This window comes from Panthera pardus, unplaced genomic scaffold (genome assembly GCF_024362965.1).
Source record: "Panthera pardus isolate Hobbes unplaced genomic scaffold, ASM2436296v1 HiC_scaffold_10, whole genome shotgun sequence".
In the NCBI taxonomy this organism is placed as follows: Eukaryota; Metazoa; Chordata; class Mammalia; order Carnivora; family Felidae; genus Panthera; species Panthera pardus.
In genome coordinates, this window is record NW_026526655.1 from 29,884,481 (window position 1) to 29,906,877 (window position 22,397).

General features: G+C 39.7%; 2 protein-coding genes and 2 non-coding genes across 7 annotated transcripts in view; 1 reads left to right on the plus strand and 3 right to left on the minus strand.

Moving 5' to 3' along the window:
• Window positions 1–2,174: 2,174 nt before the first annotated feature.
• Window positions 2,175–4,982, minus strand: EEF1B2 (eukaryotic translation elongation factor 1 beta 2). The gene is made up of 6 exons (XM_019446262.2): window positions 4,677–4,982; window positions 4,106–4,228; window positions 3,338–3,464; window positions 3,016–3,082; window positions 2,481–2,606; window positions 2,175–2,373 (listed from the first exon to the last, which is right to left on the minus strand). The coding sequence occupies exons 1-6, from the start codon at window positions 4,754–4,756 to the stop codon at window positions 2,219–2,221; spliced, it is 678 nt and encodes a 225-aa protein (XP_019301807.1). The 5' UTR covers window positions 4,757–4,982; the 3' UTR covers window positions 2,175–2,218.
• Window positions 2,735–2,867, minus strand: LOC128772763 (small nucleolar RNA SNORA41). The gene has a single exon (XR_008416913.1). It is a non-coding gene; the product is annotated as a small nucleolar RNA SNORA41 (small nucleolar RNA).
• LOC128772759 (small nucleolar RNA SNORD51) lies at window positions 3,163–3,240 on the minus strand. Its single transcript, XR_008416910.1, has one exon. It is a non-coding gene; the product is annotated as a small nucleolar RNA SNORD51 (small nucleolar RNA).
• Window positions 4,983–5,286: 304 nt separating the features above from the next.
• The window catches only part of NDUFS1 (NADH:ubiquinone oxidoreductase core subunit S1), a 29,450-nt gene continuing 12,339 nt past the window's right edge, over window positions 5,287–22,397 (plus strand). Inside the window, exons 1-14 of one of the 4 annotated variants that reach the window (XM_053905675.1) lie at window positions 5,287–5,428; window positions 5,513–5,586; window positions 9,729–9,793; window positions 10,317–10,408; window positions 12,107–12,214; window positions 12,914–12,990; window positions 14,060–14,141; window positions 14,233–14,363; window positions 14,805–14,990; window positions 16,547–16,681; window positions 17,363–17,477; window positions 18,471–18,616; window positions 19,327–19,455; window positions 20,419–20,548. In XM_053905675.1, the coding sequence (XP_053761650.1) occupies window positions 9,733–9,793; window positions 10,317–10,408; window positions 12,107–12,214; window positions 12,914–12,990; window positions 14,060–14,141; window positions 14,233–14,363; window positions 14,805–14,990; window positions 16,547–16,681; window positions 17,363–17,477; window positions 18,471–18,616; window positions 19,327–19,455; window positions 20,419–20,548 (1,392 nt within the window). In that variant the 5' untranslated portion in view covers window positions 5,287–5,428; window positions 5,513–5,586; window positions 9,729–9,732. Of the gene's footprint in view, window positions 5,587–9,728; window positions 9,794–10,316; window positions 10,409–12,106; window positions 12,215–12,913; window positions 12,991–14,059; window positions 14,142–14,232; window positions 14,364–14,804; window positions 14,991–16,546; window positions 16,682–17,362; window positions 17,478–18,470; window positions 18,617–19,326; window positions 19,456–20,418; window positions 20,549–22,397 lie in introns of all 4 variants that reach the window. The other 3 variants (XM_019446265.2, XM_019446264.2, XM_053905671.1) reach the window with 3 other exon arrangements.

The window sequence follows — 22,397 nt, forward strand, 5'->3', positions numbered from 1 at the left end:
TTCCAAATCCAAGTAAAATGTGCCACTCGGTCCCCACCTCCACACCCAAGCCAGGCTTATGAACCACAGCCTGGGAATCAATTACCTGTAAACACCTTTCCCAAGACACACTGCTACTCAAAAACCACACTGCCAAAAACCCTTAAAACAAGCTCTCCCTTAACAGTCAATGAGGCATTGTTTTCAACTTGCAGCATCTGCCTGACGAACGGTTGTTCTAATTTGTGTCAAATTTGGGAATCTTTCCCTGGAGCTGATTTCCCTCCTCGGGGTCAGGTGTCCCTTTAGTAACACTGCACACCCCATCTCCGATCATACTGCTTTCAAGTGGAATTTGTTAATTGTGTGAAGTTTCAGTCTCAAGTAACCCCCGACTTGAAGATCCTTAGGTGACAACAAATTACAGTAAAACCTTGTACTGCGAGTAACTTGTTCTGCAAGATGAGCAAACATTTCTCAATTTTAACTTGATAAACGAGCAAGGTCTTGCAATACAAGTGGTATATGGTGCCAAACGTCAAATCACAACTAAACCAATGGTTCTCTTTCTCGCTGCGGACCGTGGGTGATTGTCTCCCACGCTCAGATGCTTGCTCTCAGGCTGCGGTGTTTGGCAGAAATCAATTTTTCATTGGAAGTGTGTCTGGCACTAGTGTATTTTTTTGTCACTTCAAAGCACCTCTACCTCTGGGCAGTCCTTTGCTTGTCCATACAAGAGTAAGCTTAGGAATGCCTTGCTTCATTCTAGGTCAGGCTGCCTACAGATAGAGACCCTCTGTTGCCTTATTGCCAATTACATTAAATACATATATGACAAGTCTCTCAACATTGTACTGTAGTTGTGGTGCCTGGGTGGCTTGGTGGGTTAATTGTGTTTTGACTCTTGGGTTTCAGCTCAGCTCATGATCTCAGTTTTTGAGTTCGAGCCCCACTGGGCTCCGTGCTTGGGGGGGGGGGGGGGGAGAGCCTGCTTGGGATTCTCGCTCTGATCCTTCTTTCAAAATAAAAAAACTGTACTGTAGTCAACATTCATTAGTGATGGTGAAAGTCATCCTACACAATAACCCTCCTCTCTCACCTCCCTCACACCAGCCATGAGGGTTTTCAAAGGTACATGCAAGTTAATTTTTCTTTGTATTTTGTATCAAATTACAGTACTGTAACCCTTTTTACATGAATGTTTTTGGGTTGTGGAACGAATCATCTGAGTTTCCAATATTTCTTAAAGGGAAATTTGCTTTGACATACAAGTGCTTTGGATTGTAAACATGTTTCCAGAATAAATTAAGCTCGCAAACCAAGGTTTTACTATACTTCGTCTGCAATTGAAGTCATTGGTCCATCTCAACACTTAATTCCCTTTTCTCCAATGTTTCGTTAAGTATTCCAGCAAACATTAAAATACTCCCAACATCCCCACTGAGGAAAACCAGCCTGGGTATTAACTTGGTTAACTCCCTGCAAAAGTACCCAAGGTCTGAACCATTATAAACCTGCAGGGCTAAAAATCTAGTGAAAAATTTATCTTTTTTTTTTAAATTTTAGAAACTGCCTGCACACATGCACAAGCAGGGCAAAGGGGCAGAAAATCTTTTTTAAACGTTTATTTTTGAGAGAGCATGCGGTGGGGGGCACACAGAGAGAGGTAGACAGAGGATTCAAAGCAGGCTCTATGCTGAGAGCAGACAGCCCTACTGGGGCTCAGTAACCATGAGATCACGACCTGAGTCGAAGTGAAGACACTTAACCAACTGAGCCACCCAGGCAGAGAATCTCAAGCAGGCTTCATGCTCAGGGCAGAGCCCAACATGGAGCTCCAACCCACAACCCTGGGATCACAACCTGAGCTGAAATCAAGAGTTGGGCGCTCTACCAACTAAGCCACCCAGGCACCCCTCGTCAAATTTCTTAATCCAAAATTTCCACAAGTGAAGTTTATAGAGTTTCTTTTGAAAACAAGGCAAATAGGAAACTTGCAATATTGTGGTCAAAGTGGTACCCTCGTGCATTGGGTCCAGAAACTATACTAAGATCGAGTCCATTTCTACTAATTTGGGCTAAATACTAACAATGCTGACCCAAATTTATATTTTTGAATTACACATCCATTGAGTTTCTTCTCTCAAAATGGGAAAAACATAAAAACCACCCCATGTAAGAGTCAGAGTCAACAGTTGTCTTCAAGCTTTTATTCAAGGGCAATTGTCTACAACGAACGTTAGATCTTATTAAAAGCAGCCACGTCCATGGACTGCACATAGTCCTCAAAAGCAGTGATCCGCTCCTCCAGCATATCTGTTCCAACTTTATCATCTTCCACTACACACTGTATTTGAAGTTTTTTGATTCCATACCCCACTGGAACTAGTTTAGCTGAAAGAGCATCAAGAAAAAAACCTTAGAAAAGGCCTGTTCTTTGACAAAGGTGGTAATTATGCAAACTCCAGATGCTATTTTCAGAAAGTAAAGACCGAACTCACAAGAGCCCCAAACCAAGCCGTCTGCTTGAATGCTCCGGACGCACTCCTCTAGTTTTGCCATATCTGTCTCATCGTCCCAAGGTTTCACATCTAGTAAGATGGAAGACTTGGCAACAAGCGCAGGTTCTAAAAAGAGCACAAACAGCATTACTCAGACACTCAATTACGTTTTTCATTTAAGTCGAAGACATTTTTAAAATCGTCATCTGTTTTCCGGTGGGTCATCTCCTCAGCCCAACAAAACCACAGAAGTCATTTGTTTGTCACTCACATGCCCACTTTCTGTCGTGCTAAGAAAGAGGTATTTAATTGTGTGACAGTTTCTTTCCCACAGAGGAATGCCACAACTGCTACCGTAAGAGCGGCTGCAGACCAGTAGCTGTGGAAGTTTTATGAAGAACCACCCACACGGGTTTTAAAATACTGACCTATTCAACAAAGGAGGAAATTATTTTGGCGAGCAAGCTTCAAATGAAATTACTCACATTATTATAAAATTAAAGCAGCACAGATTATAGATTATAAGATGACCTACTTTTGGCTTTCTTTGACTCATATTGTGCAAGGCGTTCCTCTCTTAGCCGCTTTGCTTCTTCACTTTCCTATGAAGAAAAATTAAATTCATTTCACAAAGCTAGTTGTTCCTCAGCTCAAAAGCTAGCGGGCCACCACAACAAAGACCAGTCTCATCAGAAAAAAGCAAATCCATCACGAGCTCAGCCGAAAGATGGTGATTTGGTTTTACTCATCATTTTTAAGTCAGGTAGGTAACCAAGTGGTGAAACCAGAATTCAAATCCAGGCAATTTCACCAGAGCCTACAACTAAGCTCGACATACGTGTCCATTTAGGTCATACCTCCTCATCATCAGAACCGAAGAGATCAATATCATCATCGTCTTTACTGTCTGTAGCTCCACTTCCTGTGGTGTCTTCCACGTTGGCAGGGCCATACTTGCCCAAAGCCTTCTTCACTCCTGGAAGGCTTGAAAAAAGAATTTAAGTTCGATCACGATGAGGTGGGTACGATGTTCTTTTTCAGACCATACACCAGAACTTGTTTCCATCCCTACTTATCAATAGAACCCTTTTGTACTACGAATTTACCCCTAACCACTCCCAGATAAACACTTTTGCCTCTTTACCTCCTCACCCAACAAACATTAGTAGCATGTGAGACGGGATTACATTCAATACTCACTAGGATTTACTCTTTCAGTATGAGTATTTCAGTTTGAGATTTCATTAAGTACGCTCAGTTCCATTCTTAGTGAACTGGAGTCCACTTCCCCAAACTTCCACCCTTGTTGGCAGTTTCAGAAGAATGGCCAAGTACTGAATGAATGAGCCACCCTCTCACCCCAGAGGTGGGCCCCCCAGGTCAGGGTCGAGGCACATTGTCTGGGCAGTGTGGGGAAAAGTTGAACTGCTGTTGTCCATGTTCTACCTGTTCTGTGAAAAAACGGAGGACTTCAGTCTCTTGGCCTTCTCAAGTCACAAAGATACTTAGCTCACAATATCCCAACAAAACTAAAGTAGCCTGGGTCCCATGTGGTCAGGTGTTAAATCTTGGGTTTAAGTTTAGGAAGCATCCTGCTCTTCAGACAAATACCAAGGTAATCTTACCTGGCCTTTTCCTTTTCGTACGACTTGATGTGATTATACCAACGTAGGGCATGATACAGGTCGGCAGGTGGGGGGCCGGAGACTGCTTCAAATACCGCCACGTCTGCTTGTGATGGCACATACCTGCCGCGGACGCAAAAATAATTACACTCGCCTTTAAAAGAAATAAAAAAAAAAACCACCAACGCCAGCAAATAAATGACAAACGCCACCCCTGTCTAACTTCTTCCTGGGAACTGGACCATTTGCTACCTGGCAACCCAAGCTGCCCGGTTTTTCAGTAAACTCCCTGAGATCAGGGACCACGTGTTTGGTCATCTGCGCTATCCCGAGAAATCCCTGCTACTTGGTGGACCTCAAAGATTGTAACCTCTAACCCAGACCTACAGGCTTACACTCGCTAACCGAGTAAACCAGCGGGAAAACCCGGCTGAACCCCGTCAACGGAAAGAAAGCACACGTTTAATCCCTCACCCCTCGCAGCCCCGCTGCCTTTCCCCCAGCGGCGGCAGAGGCCGCGCCACGTGGCCCGACCGCAGGAGCCCGGCCCCAGCCCGAAGCCCGTCCTCACCCCTCGATGTAGCTCTTGTCCGCCAGGTAGTCGTTGAGCACTTGGAGGCCGGCGGGGGTTTTCAGGTCTCCAAAACCCATGGCGCCAGCGGATCGCGGAACGGGGCAGCAGCGGGGGGAGAACGCGAGCGCGGGGAGCGAGCGCCTAGCGCTAAAAGGAAAAAGGGGACGCCGGAGGCCGGAAAAGGCCTTATATAGAGACGTAGGCGTTTCCCTCTGCCGCACGGGGCCGAAGGTTAAAGGTCAAAGTACGTTAATCTCCTCATCCTCAATGTAAAACTGGGTGGCTCTGAATTGAACGGCCCACGTGCTATTAGCAGGCCTTTGTGTTTAGAAATAAACTCATACAAAAGGGTGTTTCTTGAATAAGTACCGCGCGGCCCCGGAACACTACAGGAACCACCCCTTGAAGTGCCGGAAGTGACCGAAAACGCCGGGCCTCAGGAGCCAGACTACTTCCGGCGGAACTGCGGTTCCAAGCTGTACCACCCCCACCCCGCCCCCGCTCCCGCCCCTTCCAACCGACTGGCCCTTCGCCCCGCCCCCTGGCCAGCTGACGGAAATTGCCGAACTCAACCTGAGCGGGGAAATTGTCGAATCTGGGGCTTCTAGTCCCTCCTGGCTTCCCGTTCTCCGGCCCGGCGGGCGAGGTCAGCCGAGGCCGCCATATTGAATAAGCAAGCCGGTCTCTCTGAGGGGGTTGGTGCGGTGCAGACAGTTCTGCAGAGCGGCTTCGGCGGCTCCAGGGGGAAGGTGAGGTCGTGCTTGGGTGAGAAGGCTGAGGTGCCTCTTGCCACAGGAGTTGATTTCTTGACGAGACTGTTTCCTTTGGCCCAGGTGACTCATTCTACTCTTGTCCTTGACTGGGTGCCGCGTCTCACCCCGCCTCCGGCACCCCCGAGAGCCGGCAGGTGAGGGCTGTTAGCCATGGTCTCTGGTCTTTCGGAGCAGAAAGCTGGTGGAGGAGTAGGAAGCCCTGGGAGCGCTGGCCTGGAGACAGGCTTGTGGGTGACCTTCACTGTGCAAGGGAAATGCAGGTCATTCCCCTTTGTGGAGCCGAGGCCGTTTTGTTCCCCGGGAGAGGATCTATGTACTTGACTTAGGCCCGCGGATTGAGCATTGCCCCCACCGAGTTCACACGTACTTGGTACAGTACGTTGTTGGCCGCTATTGCCTTAGCCACCATCCGCTCCTCGGGGGTTTTTTGTTGTTTTTGCTTTTGTCCATTGAGTGCGTTGGGGAACATTTTTTATCCCTTTCCCTGGTGGGGAAACTGTAGGAAATATTTAAAAGCTTTGCCCCAGGTCGCATTGTGGACAACACAGCTTCGTTGCTTAAAAGTTCCTGGGATCTAACGCGCGTACCGGGAGACCGTGGACGCGCCCCAGCTCCGCTCGAGAACGAATAGAGGGCGTTGAAAATGTAACGTGAATCGTGTCTGCTGAATAAACTTCAAGTTGTTTCTTTACGGAATGTTCTTCTTTCCACCGAGTTGCGTGTGCATCGTTAAGCAGGGTGTTTGCTATAAGGCTGTCAGAGCACCTGCACTTTTTAATTCCAGGAAAGTGGAAGTTAAGTTTCGGCCAGAGATTAGACATAGAATTCATTTAGCAAATAGTTCTCGAACGTCTGCTATGAACTAGAACCGAGTCCACGAAGAATAAAATGGGTGATAGGACTAGGGAGTAGTTGGGGAATTTAGGACAGGCTGATCAAGGAAAGTCTCCCTGAAGAATGGCTTTTAAGCCCGAATTAGAAGGACAAGGAGAGGCCAGAAAGCTCTGAAGGAATGCATTGAAGTCCGAGGCCACAGCCTGTGGGAAGACGGGAGAGGCTGTAGGAACAGTGTAGAAAGCAGGAGACCTGTTGGGGGGGCTTTTATAATAGTTCAGGCAAGACGATGGTGGCTTCCAATAGAGTGGTACCTTGGAGAGAAGTGCGTGGATGCAGGCTATATGGTAGGGAATATATTGTATTGTTCCTATGCTAAAATTGTCCAGTCTAGTTTTAGAAATGATTGGTCATTAACATTTTCCCATTTGGAGGCGATTATCTCCATTCCCACGCGGTAGATAAATACATGTAAAGTACAGATTAAAGTTTTGTGAAACTGTCTTTTGTTGGGGCTATGCACTATTCCCTGCTGGATTTTCAAGAGACCACCTATTGCTGCTTGATTTCCTAGCTAAAGTGGGCAATACTTTTATATTGTATGGAGACAAAATAATAGTAAGAAAGTGTTGACGTTGTGTGAAATATTGATTATTGATTTTCATTGTCACTATTAATTCAGCAAATTCAGATTTACCTTTATATTGCAATAGATTTTAATAAGATAGAGTTTACTCATTTTGGAACTTGACAAGATTATTTGATGGTTATTTTTTCAAGGGCTAGGTCTTCGGAAAAGGGAAATGACCAAATTGCACTATTCCTCTTCAAGGAGCTTACAGTTTAGTAGGTACTAAAATCAATTACTAACCTACAGTTTAGTAGGTGGAATAATAAAGTTATGTACACAATGTGTGCCTATGGTACAGAGAGGGAGTACCAAGGAAGAGGACTTTGAAACTGATTTTCAGTGGCTATTTCTGTCTATGTTGAATTTAGTTCTAATTGACATTTACTGAACTCCTAATACCACATAATCTAAGAAGTATTGTTTGCTTCCTGATCTGTACATTAAGCAGAAACTCTGATTTATCAAAAATCACTCATTGGTATGTGGTAGCCTTCATGTCTGCAAATTCAGTATCACAAGTTGTGAATTAATGAATTTTATGAATTAACAAGTCTGAATTAGAAAGCTTGTTATACCTCTTCTATAATAGATATGTGAAATTTTATGCTTAAAACTTATGTATACATACTGTTTTCTACTCTCTTTACTTTTGAAAGTCATTATGTTGATACTTTTTTTTTTTTAAGTTTATTTTGAGAGAGCGTGTGTGTGTGTGTGTGTGTGTGTGTGTGTGTGTGCGTGGGGAGAGGGAGAGTGAGAGTCCCAAGCAGGCTCCATGCTGTCAGTGTAGCGCCCCAGGCAGGGCTGGATCTCATGAGCCATGAGGTCATGACCTGAGCGGAAATCAAGAGTCTGTCACTCAACTGTGCCACCCAGGTGCCCCTACATTGATACATTCTGATCACATAATTTCCATTTTTAGAAGTTCCAAGTGAAAAATTATAATTTAGATGCTTAGCCCATTTGATCAAGTGAGTAGACAAAAAGTTCAGTTCCAAGCCCTTATGATCAAATGAATGGATGAAAACTCTAAAGTTCAGTTAACATTCTGTTTGCTTACGTATGTCTTTAATGGGTGTTATTTATATAATTCTATTCCTTTCAGTAATTCAGTAATTCAACAAAGATTTATTACGGGATACCGTCCTGTGTACTGTAGGATGTTTAGTAGTACCCTGGCCTCTACCCACTAGATGCTAGTAACCTCCCCCCAAGCTGTGACAACAGTGTGTACAGATGATGCCAAATGTTCCCTGGGAAACAAAACTGTACCTGGTTGAGAACCACTGTTTTATTTATTTGTTTTTAAATTTTTATTTATTTTGAAAGACAGAGAGAGAGAAAGAGTGTGAATCGGGGAGGAGCAGAGAGAGAGGGAGAGGGAATCTCAAGCAGGCTCTGAGGTGTCAGCACAGAGCCCAATGCCCGGCTCGATCTCAAACGGTGAGATCATGACCTGAGTCAAAATCAAGCCTCAGATGCTCAACTGACTGAACCACCAAGGCACTCCTATTTATTTATTTATTTATTTTTAATTGTTTTTAACGTTTATTCATTTTTGAGAGACAGAGACAGCATGAGTGGGGGAGGAGCAGAGAGAGAGGGAGACCCAGACTATGAAGCAGGCTCCAGGCTCTGAGCCAGCACAGAGCCTGACGCAGGGCTCGAACTCACAAGCCGTGAGATTGTGACCTGAGCCAAAGCCGGACTCTCAACTGACTGAGCCACCCAGGCACCCCTTTATTTATTTATTTTTTAAAGTTTATTTATTTTGTGAGAGAGAAAGCACGAACAGAAGAGGGGCAGAGAGAGAGGGAGAGAGAATCCCAAGCAAGCCCCACCCTGTCAGCACAGAGCCCCACGCAGGTCTCAAGCCCTCAAACCATGAGGTCATGACCTGAGCCAAAACCAAGAGTCAGTTGTCCAACTGATTGAGCCACCCAGGCACCCTGAGAACCACTATTTTAGAGCTTACTGTGTATCAGCCTTGGAAATAGGCACCAAAGATACAAAGATTCAAGAAGTTCATTAATCCAATGAGTGTAGAACAGACCTATAATTGCAAATCTGTAAAATAATTGTACCAAGCCCAGAAAATGGCTCTCCAGATACTTAAAAGGCTTGGACTTCTGAGCCATCTCAGAATCTCAGGAACATTTAGTAGATGACTGCTTAGAACACGGAAAGTTAGGGGCGCCTGGGTGGCCTAGTCAGTTGGACGTACGACTTTGGCTCAGGTCTTGATCTCACGGTCCATGAGTTCGAGCCCCGCGTCAGGCTCTGTGCTGACAACTCGGAGCCTGGAGCCTGCTTGGGATTCTGTGTCTCCCTCTCTCTCTGACCCTCCCCTGTTCATGCTCTGTCTCTCTTTGTCTCAAAAATAAATAAACATTAAAAAAAAAAAAAGAACATGGAATGTTAGAATGAGTATTGGTACGAAATGAAGGCAGAAGGTCTTATTTACATAGTATTAATGATAAGCTCACTTATTCTTAAAATTTATATTACTACATAGTAGTGTTTTACATTTGATTGTTTATACTTTAAAAACGACAACACTGCCCTTTACGTAAATTTGATTACTAGCTATTCCTTCTTAGCTCCTTGACATTGTACAAGTCAGTTAGTTACTCTCTCTCAGACTGAGTATTCTCATCTCTAGAATTTGAGGAAAAATATCAGGACTTGTGAATGTTCAATGAAATAATGTATGTAAAGTGCTATTAAACTTAAAAACCATTACCCAAAAGTTTGTAATTAGAGTTTTATTATTTCCTATGATAATATAACTCTTCTTTGTTTTATTCTTAGCAATATGTTAAGGATACCTCTAAAAAGGGCCTTAGTAGGCCTTTCTAAGTCTCATAAAGGATGTGGTGAGTATTTTTTTTTGCATTTGTGGGTACTGTTTTTGTATTTACTGTCTTTGTCAATTCATTGGTTTATGGAATGTTTCTTAAAAGACCCTAAACATAATTTGTTTTAAATAAAATAGAAACAAATGACCCTAGTCAAATTGAATAATTTTAAAAATATAACTTTAAACAGTTTATAGAAGTTGTCATGGAATAAAAAGTAGTAGGAACTATCAGTCCCAAAATGGAAAAAGCAGTCCTGCTTCTGAAAAGTAGTATTCCCATGAACATACTTTCCATGGTATTAAAAATTTTAAATTAACTACCATTAAAAGTGGGCAGCCATATTCTACCTTGGTATTCAGGTTTGGAAAAGTTTTTGTCTTAATTCAGTATTCTAACAGTTTGCATCTAGAGAAATAGAAGGGAATAGTGTAAAATGAGGAAAAATTTTAGACTTGTAGGTTAGAGTTAACCCATTATCCTCTGCTATAATGAATTCAACTCTTAATTTATTTCTCATCTCAATATTTTTGATGGTCAGTTCGAACAACTGCCACAGCAGCAAGCAACTTAATTGAAGTATTTGTCGATGGTCAGTCTGTCATGGTGGAACCAGGAACTACCGTACTCCAAGTAGGCATATGTTCCAATTCTTTGTTTTTGTATAAGTTGTGGTTTTTTTTGTATCAATTTATTTCTGTTACACTCTTTATTTACTTTAAAAATTTTTAAGATTCCTTGATAAATGCTCATAAAGAACTATAGACAGTAAAATTATATGAAAGTAAGTTGGATTTAAAATGTTGGCATTTCAAAGTGAGCTATCATTTATCTGTTTCTGACTTTCTTCAGTGAATTATGGCAGTTATTTTGTTTCACTTCTGCCTTCCAAGTATATACCCATTTAAAATTTGAAGTTACCAAAAATGAATTACAAGTTAATTTAGGTAAGTTTGGGGAAAAGATAATTTTTGTTTGTTGTGAACCTGCTTGATGCTTTTCATTTCATGTGATTTCTCTATTTTTAGTAATATTTTTTAAGAATGTGTCCTACAAAGCAGGTAAATGAATTCATGCATTAAATATATAATTTCTCCAGATTCCTTCAGAACTAACAAAATTGGTCTTGAAGAAGTGATACTTCATTCTGTCTGCAAGTTACCAAGAACTAAATGCTCTTTATTCATTTAGCAGTCATTTTTAGACTATCTGCCAGGCATAGACCTGTAAACAATAAATACATAACAGTATATGTTCAAGGTACAGTGGAGAGTATTTTTGCCAGGTATATAGGAAGTGATAGAGATGTTAGGGATATCTAAGGTGCTCCCTGAGGAGATTTGTAAAGGATAAGTGTTTATATTTGGACAAAGAAGCTTTAAATAGTTTGCTATTGTTAGAACATAAGGTATATATAGAAGATGAGAAAACAAGAAATCAAATTACTATAATAGATTCAGCAATGAAAGAAGATATATGTCATACTAAAGAGCTTATAGTTTGACCTATCAGTAGTTTTCATGGCAGTTAAGCTGTATCGCAGGGACCATAGAGGATGTTAGTTTGGAAAATAACAAGACTGGTGTGAGACACAAGGGAAGAGTATCTTGCATTAGTAGAACTGAAAATTAAAGGCCTAAAATAGATAGTGGCAATGGGAATGAAAATAAAAGGATAGATTCAGTGAGAGTGAGTTGATAGGCCTTTAGGCACAATGAAAAGCAGGAAAAATTTTTGTGGTTTCTGGCTTTGTTAACTTATTTGGAGATGTATCATAGGGAACACAAATAGATTGAATTTTAGCTGTCCATAGAGCGTATCCATGCACAGAACTATTTAAGTCTAAAACTTGGAGAAGTGGTGAACTGTCAGGGCTCCAGATGAGGGTTTGGGTATAATCGTTTGAAATGTGAACCGGTATGAAGGTTGGGACAAGATCTTGCTTATTACTATACCCGCTGCATCTAGTACATGGGAAGTCCACATATGAAACCACGGGGACAGAGTTTGAAGGGGTGTCGTTATGGACAATGGTTCAGAGTGGAAATGAGGAGTCAGACCTTCAGCACAATCTGAGGTTCATTTATTCAGTTTCTTCCATAAGGTATAGGCATGCTGAGGCCTTAGAGCAGGCTTGAGAGCAGACAGGAGCAGGAGTCAAGAGCAAAGAAGGAGGGAAATCTCTTTAGGGATGAAGAATGTATAAAAGTATAGATGTTTATAGATAGGAGTAATAAGGCAGGTGGTTATAGCCTTTCTTTTTCTGTTTTAGGCAAAGCAAGGATGAGGTCAGATTGTTCTAATGCAAGAATTTTTTACTTTGTCTTCTAGGCTTGTGAGAAGGTTGGCATGCAGATCCCTCGATTCTGTTATCATGAAAGATTGTCTGTTGCTGGAAACTGTAGGATGTGCCTTGTTGAAATTGAGAAAGCTCCTAAGGTACTTGATACCTAAAATTCCACACCATGCTGTAGAAGGTAGAAAACTTTAAATCTTGCAGCGAATTTTACTTAGAATCATTGTTGTAGTGGAGAAACCTAGCCCTGTTTAATTGTATCTGTAAATTTATTATTTTGTGCAGTTGAGTCTGTTCATTTCAAAACTGGAAATGCATTGATGAAAGTGCTTTATAAATGCAAGCACTATATAATTACAACAGATTGAGAAATTAAAGGTGACTTCTTACAGCTGGCAGTAGTATTTCCAAATGGCTGTGTGACAACTAGGATGTGGAATTGCCAGGCAGTACATTGGAAGGGCTCATGCCGGGCCATTTTCACTAGAGAAAGGGATTACAATGAAGAGGTTCACTTTCTGTTTAATTTCATTTTGTCCTCTAAGTTTTAATTCAGTAGTACCTGCTAATCAAAACACAGTTATTTGATGTTCTGTTTCAGAGTCTCTATATAGAGTTGCATTGACTAGGAGGATAGAATTTAGAAGTACAAGATCTTATTTTTTTTTCATAGAGAAATGTAAAGTGTCAGATTATCGTATCGTGACTATGAAAAGTAAAAAAATGAATCTTCAAAGATACTGGGCTTATTTTCAAATGTATAGCTGAATGTTTTATATGTTGGGTTGCTTATAATTACAACTAAATACAAATACTTAGACATTTTTCCATTGAAATTCCAGGTTGTGGCAGCTTGTGCCATGCCAGTAATGAAAGGTTGGAATATCCTGACAAACTCAGAGAAATCTAAGAAAGCAAGGTACTTTCATGTTATTTAGCATAGTAACTTTTCTTAGAGAAGAAAATTGTTCATTTCAGTATTTAGACCTGCCCATAGATGGGAAATTCAGTAGCAAGTTTTGAAAAAGTTGGCACGTTTGACTTCTAGGAGCAGTGGAATTAAGTACATGTTGAGGAGGTGAAGTCAGGTATTTATGGTTTTGAGCATTAAAAGCTCTTATTTAGGGGAAAGAAAAAAAAAAAGCTTTTATTTAGGAGCACCTGCGTGGCTCTGTCGGTTAAGTGTCTGACTTTTGGTTTCAGCTCAGGTCATTATCTCACAGTTCATGAGATTGAGCCCCATGTTGGGCTCTGCACTGGCAGCGCAAGAGCCTGCTTGGGATTCTCCCTGTCTGTCTCTGCCTCTCCCCTGCTCGTGCTGTCTCTCAAAATAAATAAACTTGAAAAAGAATCTCTTATATAGTAACCTGTTCAACTTATGATGAATAGTGAGTCTGGGGCTTATTGAACTGAGATTATTGTAGTAAAGTATTACTGTTACTATACAGGCATTGATTATATTTGTTTTTGCTGTGCATTTGTGTGGGTGTTTTGTTTTTTCTTAATTTTTTTTTAATGTTTATTTTTGAGAGAGACAGAGTGTGAGCAGGGGAGGGGCAGAGAGAGAAGGAGACACAGAATCCGAAGCAGGCTCCAGGCTCTGAGCTGTCAGCACAGCCCAACACAGGGCTTGAGCCCACAGACTGCGAGATCATGACCTAAACCGAAGTTGGACACCTGATTGACTAAGCCATCTAGGCACCCTATTTTGTTTTGAATTAATGTTTTCTGAAGACTATTCAGTGACTTTGGGTAATTTTGTGTTTTTAAAAGTCATAATTTTCTAGATTCTTTAATGATACTTTATTCCTGGACTTCTATAAGCATTTTTTAGACTATGTGTCTAATACTAGAATGATGGTTACATTGGTATTTTGATAATAAAAGTAAAGTTAATACTATATGAAAAGGTACATCCCTGAAGGTTAGATAGCCATTTTGAGTGCCAAAAATTTATATCATTTTGTGTACTACAACTTTTCATACAGAGAAGGTGTGATGGAGTTCTTGTTAGCAAATCACCCACTGGACTGTCCTATTTGTGACCAGGGAGGTGAATGTGATCTGCAGGTATGTTGTCAGACTTCATAAATCTTTTTGATTATCTCAGGTTTTAATTTCATTAGCAGCATTATGTTAACTCTCTCCTAATCTACTAAAGGACCAGTCCATGATGTTTGGAAATGATAGGAGCAGATTTTTAGATGGGAAACGTGCTGTGGAGGACAAGAATATTGGGCCATTGGTAAAGACTATCATGACTAGATGTATACAGTGTACTCGCTGCATCAGGTAATGTTTTTCCTTCTGTCTTCTGCAATATCATTCAGATAATAGTCACAAAATTTGGTGGAATAACAATACTAGAGAAAAAAGGCAACTTTTTTTTTGGTAGGAGAAGAGGGATGTTTTTAATGTTTGCTGCATAAGCCAATAAAATGGATTGTTCTCTTTCAGTGAATATCAACTTCTGTGGAATTTACAAATAAAAATATACAAGCATTAACTCCTTGATAACTTGCTGAGCTATACCTATGATTCGTGCAGTTTGTGTTATGCTGTGATTAAATTACATGCAAGCATTGAACAATTTTTTATTCAAGGACTTTGCTCACCATTGAAAATAAACTCGTGTCTTTTTGGTGTTTCGAAAATCATTATCTCACTGTGATCATAGGAAAGGAGATAATTTTGCTGGATTTTACCATTTGATGGTATATTTTTATCCTGCAGGTTTGCAAGTGAGATTGCAGGAGTAGATGATTTGGGAACAACAGGCAGAGGAAATGATATGCAAGTTGGCACGTACATTGAAAAGATGTTCATGTCTGAACTGTCTGGAAATATCATTGATATCTGCCCTGTAGGTGCCCTGACTTCGAAGCCCTATGCTTTTACTGCCCGCCCTTGGGAAACAAGGTATTCAGTGTTGTAATTTTTGACAATTTGTTTTTTATCCTTTAATTGGCTAGTATTCAAAAAAATTTAAGATTCATTTTCTTCCTGTATTCTAATTGTTTTGGTCTGCTAAGGTTTTATGTATTTGCTTTAAGTAAAACCCTCTTAATGGAAAGTAAGTAGATAGATTAAAGGATAGGATGATCTGGCAAATTAATTATAGTTTTCTTGGAGATTGATTCCAAAGTACTTAACCACATAATTATTTTATTCACTTGTTCTTCCAAAGAGTAAAATTGTCTTGATGTTTTAAAATTTATAGTCTCTTCTCACTGTATATTGTTTTCAGACATGTGGCTATATCATCCTTTATTTAATCAGTTCCTATTATTAGACATTTTAGTTTGTTTCTATATAGTTGTAAATCTATGATAAAAATTGTTATTCATAAATTTTCGCGTATATCTCTGATTCTTCTGACTGGGAAATGGAGTAGGTAGTTGCAACAAATTTGGGTATTTTTAAGGTTCTAAAGCCTATCATTAAATTGCCCCCCATATTTAGACTTCCACTAGAATATGTGGGAGTATCTCAAAATTCTGTGTTTTAAGCCATGTATTTTATGTATATAAAAAGATTGGGGGGATGGGGCACAGTACATAGGTGAAATGTTCAAGTAGGGATTTTTCTCTTTTGCTTCCTGAAACTCCCATAATGCATGCAGAAAAGAAACTTCCATCTCCACAGCCTCCCTGAGCCTGGCAGAGCCTCCTGTTCAGGTGGTAGGAAGGGGATGAGAACAGGCCCCAAGACACACCACCACTGATTTCTATGCTTCTTGCTTGAAGTTCAGTAGTTTTGCCCCACATAAAAGCTTCTCATGATGGTGTTTGCCTTTGGAAGATTTCCAAAGTGCTGAATTGGTTGTTTTTTGTTAATTTTGTCCAGCTTTATTTTTGCTTTTTGTGAGGAGGATTTATCAGACTTTTTAATTGGCCATACCCAAAAATCTTACTCTCTTGCTATTTATCTTGATAATCAAATTTGTCCATTTGGAGCCCTTACCATTGGCTTTTGTATTATTTAACAGTTCCTATTTTTATTCATTTATTTGTTCTTTTAGAGTTTATTTTTGTGAGAGAGAGAGCGTGCGCATGCAAGCAAGCGCAAGTGGGGGAGGGGCAGAGAGAGGGAGATGGAGAATCCCAAGCAGCCTTCACGCTGATAGCCCGGATTAAGAAATTTTTGTCAGTGCGGAGCCCAACACGTAGCTCAAACCCACGAACCATGAGATCATGACCTGAGCCGAAATCAAGAGTCAGACTTTTAACTGACTGAGGCACCCAGGTGCCCCTAGATAACAATTATTAAAGCTTTATTTTTACAGTAGGAATTAATGTGACGTATTCAAATACGAGGGTATTTTTTTTTATTGCAGTTTCTCTGAGTCCCATTAATTTTAGAAATTCAGAAAGGAAAGTCATCGTAAATTTTTTTGTTTTTGAGAAACCAGGTAACAGAAACTTTGTCCTTATTGCCAGAATAAATGTGGTAAACATAGGTGTTTATTTTCTCAGAAAGACGGAATCCATTGATGTAATGGATGCAGTTGGAAGTAATATTGTGGTAAGCACAAGAACTGGAGAGGTGATGCGGATTTTGCCAAGGATGCATGAGGACATCAATGAAGAGTGGATCTCTGATAAAACCAGGTATGTGCTACTACATTGTTTTCCTTCACTTTTGCATTTGACTTAAACTAAATTTTATAGTCACTTTAATTTTAAGGGACTGTCTTTATTCTTGTAAATTAGTTAATCTAGATTATTTGTATAGAGAACTGGACAACACTAATGTTAATAGTCCTAGGTATATCAATGGCTTTCTTATACTAAGTTTGACAAATACCATTTTCCGCCCAGTTGGAAAAATTGAAGGGGATTAATATATTTAATCTATTCCAGTTTGTTCATTGGAGAAAAGAAGCTAAATATAAGTTAGAGCTTGCACGTGATAATTTTGATAAAATATCTGGAGGTATTCAAGTTTTATAAGTAAAAGTGATTTGAGAAAAAAAAGAAAAAGTGATTAAATGATTGGCTTCTTTAGCTGTCAGATTTTTATGTGTTACAATTTCAAGAGTATTCAGGTAGCTGAAAACAAATCATAAGAACCCAAACTTTTTAGATGTTTTAGTTTCAGATGGTGTTCATAAAATAATTTATTAGTTTATCCTTCAAAAGACCTGAAGTAATTATTTGTATTCAGGTATTTATTCTGTTTGACACTTTAACCAGTACTGTATTTAAATAACATTTCTTTTATATTTTAAACTTGAAAACTATAGTTGCCTCTAGCAAGATTCCGTAAATGGTGTATTTTCTGTTACCTAGATTTGCCTATGATGGGCTAAAACGTCAAAGACTAACCGAGCCAATGGTCAGAAATGAAAAGGGGCTTTTAACCTACACTTCCTGGGAAGATGCACTCTCTCGTGTAGCTGGAATGGTAAAAAAATGAAATATAGAATAAATAGTATTTGTAATTTTTAAGGGACATCTTTGTAACAAAGAGGGGTCATGTATGTCTCTTCACTTCTTTTGTTTTACCAAGATTGCCTTCCATTTAATGAACATTTATTAAGAACCATATGCCAGAGGGGCGCCTGGGTGGCTCAGTCTTTATTGAGCATCCAACTCTTGATTGTAGCTCAGGTCATGATCCCAGGGTTGTGGGATCGAGCCCCACATCGGGCTCTGCTCTGAATGTAGAGCCTGCTTAAGGTTCTCTCTCTCTTTCCCTCTGCCCCTTTCTCCCCTACTTGTGCTCACTTGCTCTCTCTTCTCTAAAATCAAAAAACAAAAAATGCAACAAAACAAAAGAACCAAATGCCAGATATCATGCTGGAAGTAGGGCTATAGAGACCACTAATATATGGTCCCTACTTCCCACAATTTTGTAGTCAGGAAAGATGCAGAGTCAGTCAGGTATCATGTGCTGCTGCAGTTAGTTGTGCAGGAAGTCATGTCTCAGAGAGCCTGTGGGAGGGGTGCCTAACCACGACTAGCGTATCAGGGATGCCTTCCTACGTAAGGTGACTTAGGCAAAATCTAAGAATGAATGCAAACTTGCCAGAGCAAAAGTGGAGAGAATGGCTTTCTAGCCAGAGACAAAGGCAACATACACAAAGGACTTGAGGAAACAGTGGATACTTCAGAAGAAATTGTATTTAGCTGTAATTCCTCACTCTTCATTCTCCAAACTTCATTATGAGACCTCTTTGTTTCTAATAGAAAACAGCTTCCCTCCAAGCTGGTGGTATTATTAGCCTCATCTACACCTTTGCTTCTCACTTTTATGTTAATAATTAGTGTAAACCTTTTAAGTCAGAAGTTCATTGCTTTTTTTTTTATACTTACAGATAACTATTGCTTTGTGTTCTGAGCAGTGGTCTTTGCTGAACGGAGGTGTTTTGGTGATACCTTTTGCGTCCATTTCTAGTTGCAGAGTGTTCAAGGCAAGGATGTGGCAGCAATTGCAGGTGGCTTGGTGGATGCTGAAGCCCTGGTAGCTCTCAAAGATTTGCTTAATAGAGTGGACTCTGACACCTTGTGCACTGAAGAGGTCTTCCCTACTGCAGGAGCTGGGTGAGCAGTATGAATCTAGCATCTAGGCTTGCGTTGTTGTTGTTGTTGTTGTTGTTGTTGTTGTTGTTGTTACAAGCTGTGTATAAATCAGTACATCTGGGCGCCTGCCTGGCTGGCTCAGTTGGTAGAGCAAGTGGTTCTTTTTTTTTTTTTTTTCCTGATTTTTTTTTTTTTTTTTTTAAGTTTTTTTTACTTAAAGAGAAAGTGCAAGTCAGGGAGGATCAGAGAGAGAGGAAGAGAGAATCCCAAGCAGGCTCTGCGCCATCAGTATAGAGCCTGATACGGGCCTCGAACCCATGAATTCTGAGACCGTGACCAGAGCCAAAGTCAGATGCTCAACTGACTGAGCCACCCAGGCGCCCCGCAGGTGACTCTTAATCTTGGGGTTCTGAGTTCAAGCCCACATTGGTGGTAGAGTTTACTTAAAAAGATAAATTTAAAAAAGAGAAAATACACATATGGCTGATATGTGACCGCTTGGATTCTCCATCATACCCACCAATTTGTTTTCACATATATAGGCCAAAGTCAAGCCAGGAACTATTAGAGAATCCAGTTATCAATAATAAGTATCTGAAACTTTGATGTAATTTAGAAATACTTCCTAAGAATTTTTTGTCTGGGAATACCTTGGGTTTGTGGACATGAGAATGTTGCATGGATTGTCATTGTGTATTAGTAAACCTGCATTTTTAATTTTGTATTTCTAGCACAGATTTGCGTTCTAATTATCTTCTTAATACTACAATTGCTGGTGTGGAAGAGGCAGATGTTCTCCTTCTGGTTGGTACAAATCCGCGTTTTGAGGCGCCACTGTTTAATGCTAGAATTCGAAAGAGGTTAGTAATATTCAGGGTTTAAAAACTGGTTATATAATAATTTGTTTTACATCTGAAAAATGACTACTTAGCTGATTCCTAATAGTGTTAGTCGGAATGAGACCCCAGAAGATAATTGGAGGGCTGCTTCTAATCAGTCCATTCCTTCCCTCTTCTCCTGCTGATCGTTTTACTTTATCTTCTCATTTTGAAATAATTCAAGATGCACCAATTTTTCCATAATTTCTTTTATAATTTTTTCTAATGATTTTTTTTTCCTGCCCAGGATCCAGTTTAAGTCACACATTGCAATTAGTGTCATGACTCTCCAGGGGTTTTTTTGTTTGTTTTTTTGTTTTTTTTTACATTTTTTTGAAGAGCAAAGCCAGGTATTTTGTAGAATACCTCCATCTTTTCATATTTTAGAGATTTATAAATAGGTTGGTATAATTTGTCTATAATGTGATACTGTTGAGAGTGAAAGGGGGAATTAATTACTCCAGGGTAACAGATGAAAACCAGCACTGTCTCAGACAAACAATATGTGGTCACTGCATTTGTAACTATTTTTAGAAGAGCTGGTTCTATACTTGCCTATCAAAGAGAATAAATATGAATGATGTAGTTTATTTTCAGGAACTATATTAAAGTGGCCTTAATGGATAATTAGGAGATGACTGGCTCTGCTGTGATAAGGCAAAATAAAAATTATAAATCATTTATTCTAAAATTAAAAGTTTTATTTATAGGTTGCGTAGGGTTCCTAACAGCAAATTAATTCACTGACTTACCTTGGTGTGTATTCTTAACAGCATTATTATTTTGAAAGGTACACAATAAGTTGTATCTGTTAAGGTTAAGTGTTCTGTGAGTGTTTTTGTGTTTTTAACATTTGTAACATAAATGTAGACCCTAGCATTGATGAGACTGATGACTATTCTGATTTAGTAATTTAGCTCTAAAAGTTTGTCATTTTTATTTCAGCTGGCTTCATAATGACTTAAAAGTGGCCCTTATTGGCAGCCCAGTGGATCTCACTTACAGATATGACCATCTGGGAGATTCCCCCAAAATTCTTCAGGAGATTGCTTTGGGTAACCATCCGTTCAGCCAGGTGCTCTCAAGTTATATGTACCTACCTTTGTTAATTTTGCATTTTTAGTTTAAAAAGTTACTGTTTTATAATAGCGATGTGTGATTACTGTTAAAAATTACACCAGTACAGAAAAGAAAATGGAAGAAAGTAAAGTATTACCCCAAATTCCACCAACCCAAACAAGTATTGATGAACCATCATAGTCATCTCTATTCATGTATAGAGCAAGATGGATGGATAGGCAAACAAAGACGAGATCGTGTTATACATGCTGTTTTTATGTACCATGGTTTAATTTTACTTGAAATTATCAGAAAAGAAATTGAAGTGAACCTGAAACAATTAAACTTCAGGAAATCTTTCTTTATTGCAAGAGTTATTCTAAATTTCACCAGTCCTTCCCTACTGAGCACTTTATTTACATTTATCTCATTGCTGTCTGATATTTATAGGTCTTAATTTACTTTTCCGAGAGGGGCTCATAAGTACACTATACCTTGAGTTCTTGCTTGCTTGGGAGTGTCTGTTTTATTCCTGAAGAGAGCATTGGCAGGATATAGAGTTCTTGAGCCACACTCTTTTTTTTCTCTTTGTGAACTTTATAAACAAGGCCTTTTGTTACTGTGGAGAAGTGTGATGTCAGTCATATTTCCCCCCACCCCTGTCCTAATTTTTTTTTTAACTGTCTAGGTACTTATTTAGAGAGCTTGAGCAGGGGAGGAGCAGAGAGAGAAGGAGAGAGAATCCCAACCAGGGGTTTGCGCAGAACTCCATGTGGGACTTGATCTCAAGAACTGTGCGATCATGACCTGAGCGAAAATCAAGCATCAGTCGCTTAACCAACTGAGCCGCCCAAAGAAACTTTTTTTTTTTTTTTTGATACTTTATACTTAGATCTTTATCTTTGAAATTTAATAACTTCACCAGAATATCTTAATGGTGGTTCTCTGTCACATTTTTATGGGACATGGTATACCTTTTATTGTGAAGTTTCAAGGTTCTTTTTACTTTAGTATTTGTGTGTGTATGGTGGAGTGCTGATTGTTAAAAAAATGAAAGAAGTTTCTGGTTTTCATGTAATGGCTCTGGAGGGTAGGCAGTTTGACAGATGTTGTGTTTGTCCAAGGATGTCATCATGGAAGGACATTCCTTCCTGCTTTACTATCCTCTGTGCCTTTGCTTCCTTGTGTGTTTGCGTGTGCGCTTCTCCTTATCGTTCCAAGATGGTGTAGCTTTAGGTGTAGTCAAGTGGGACAAGGCAGCTAAGCCCAGTTCCTTTGTTTTGAATAGGAAAAACATGATTACAACTGCAGTGATCAAAAATATAAAAAAAATACTTACTTAAAAGTGTCCCTCTTTTCTAATTCCTATCTCCATGCCCCAGAAGATGATAAGTATGTTTTTTTTCTATACTAGATTTAAGTCTGTTTTCTATTAGTTAAGATGTGCTGCTAACAAAAAAAGAATGAACCAACAAAGCAGATACTGGATCCCCTTTTGTGTCTTTTTCTGTCATTTTTCCTTTGTTCTTTTATTCTTTTTCAGTTTGCTTTATATGATTTTGTATTGCCTGTTTTTCTTGTCCCTATTTTTGAAGTCCTGTTTTATTTTGTTTTTTATTGTTTCTGGAATGACGTTCATCACTAATTTGTTTCTCTTTCAGTTCTTTCCTGAGTTCTGTGACAAAATGTCCTATTGTATAATACTCTCTGTTTTGCCACTCTTCTAAGCCTTTCTTTTCAAGCGAGAAAAAGCGTGTTTTTCATTTTCTTTGAGGCTATTGAAAACTATTTCTCTGCACACTTCACATTTTCTTGGGAAATTCCTCTTGTGATAAATGTCCTCCCCTAGTATGTTAGGCATAATT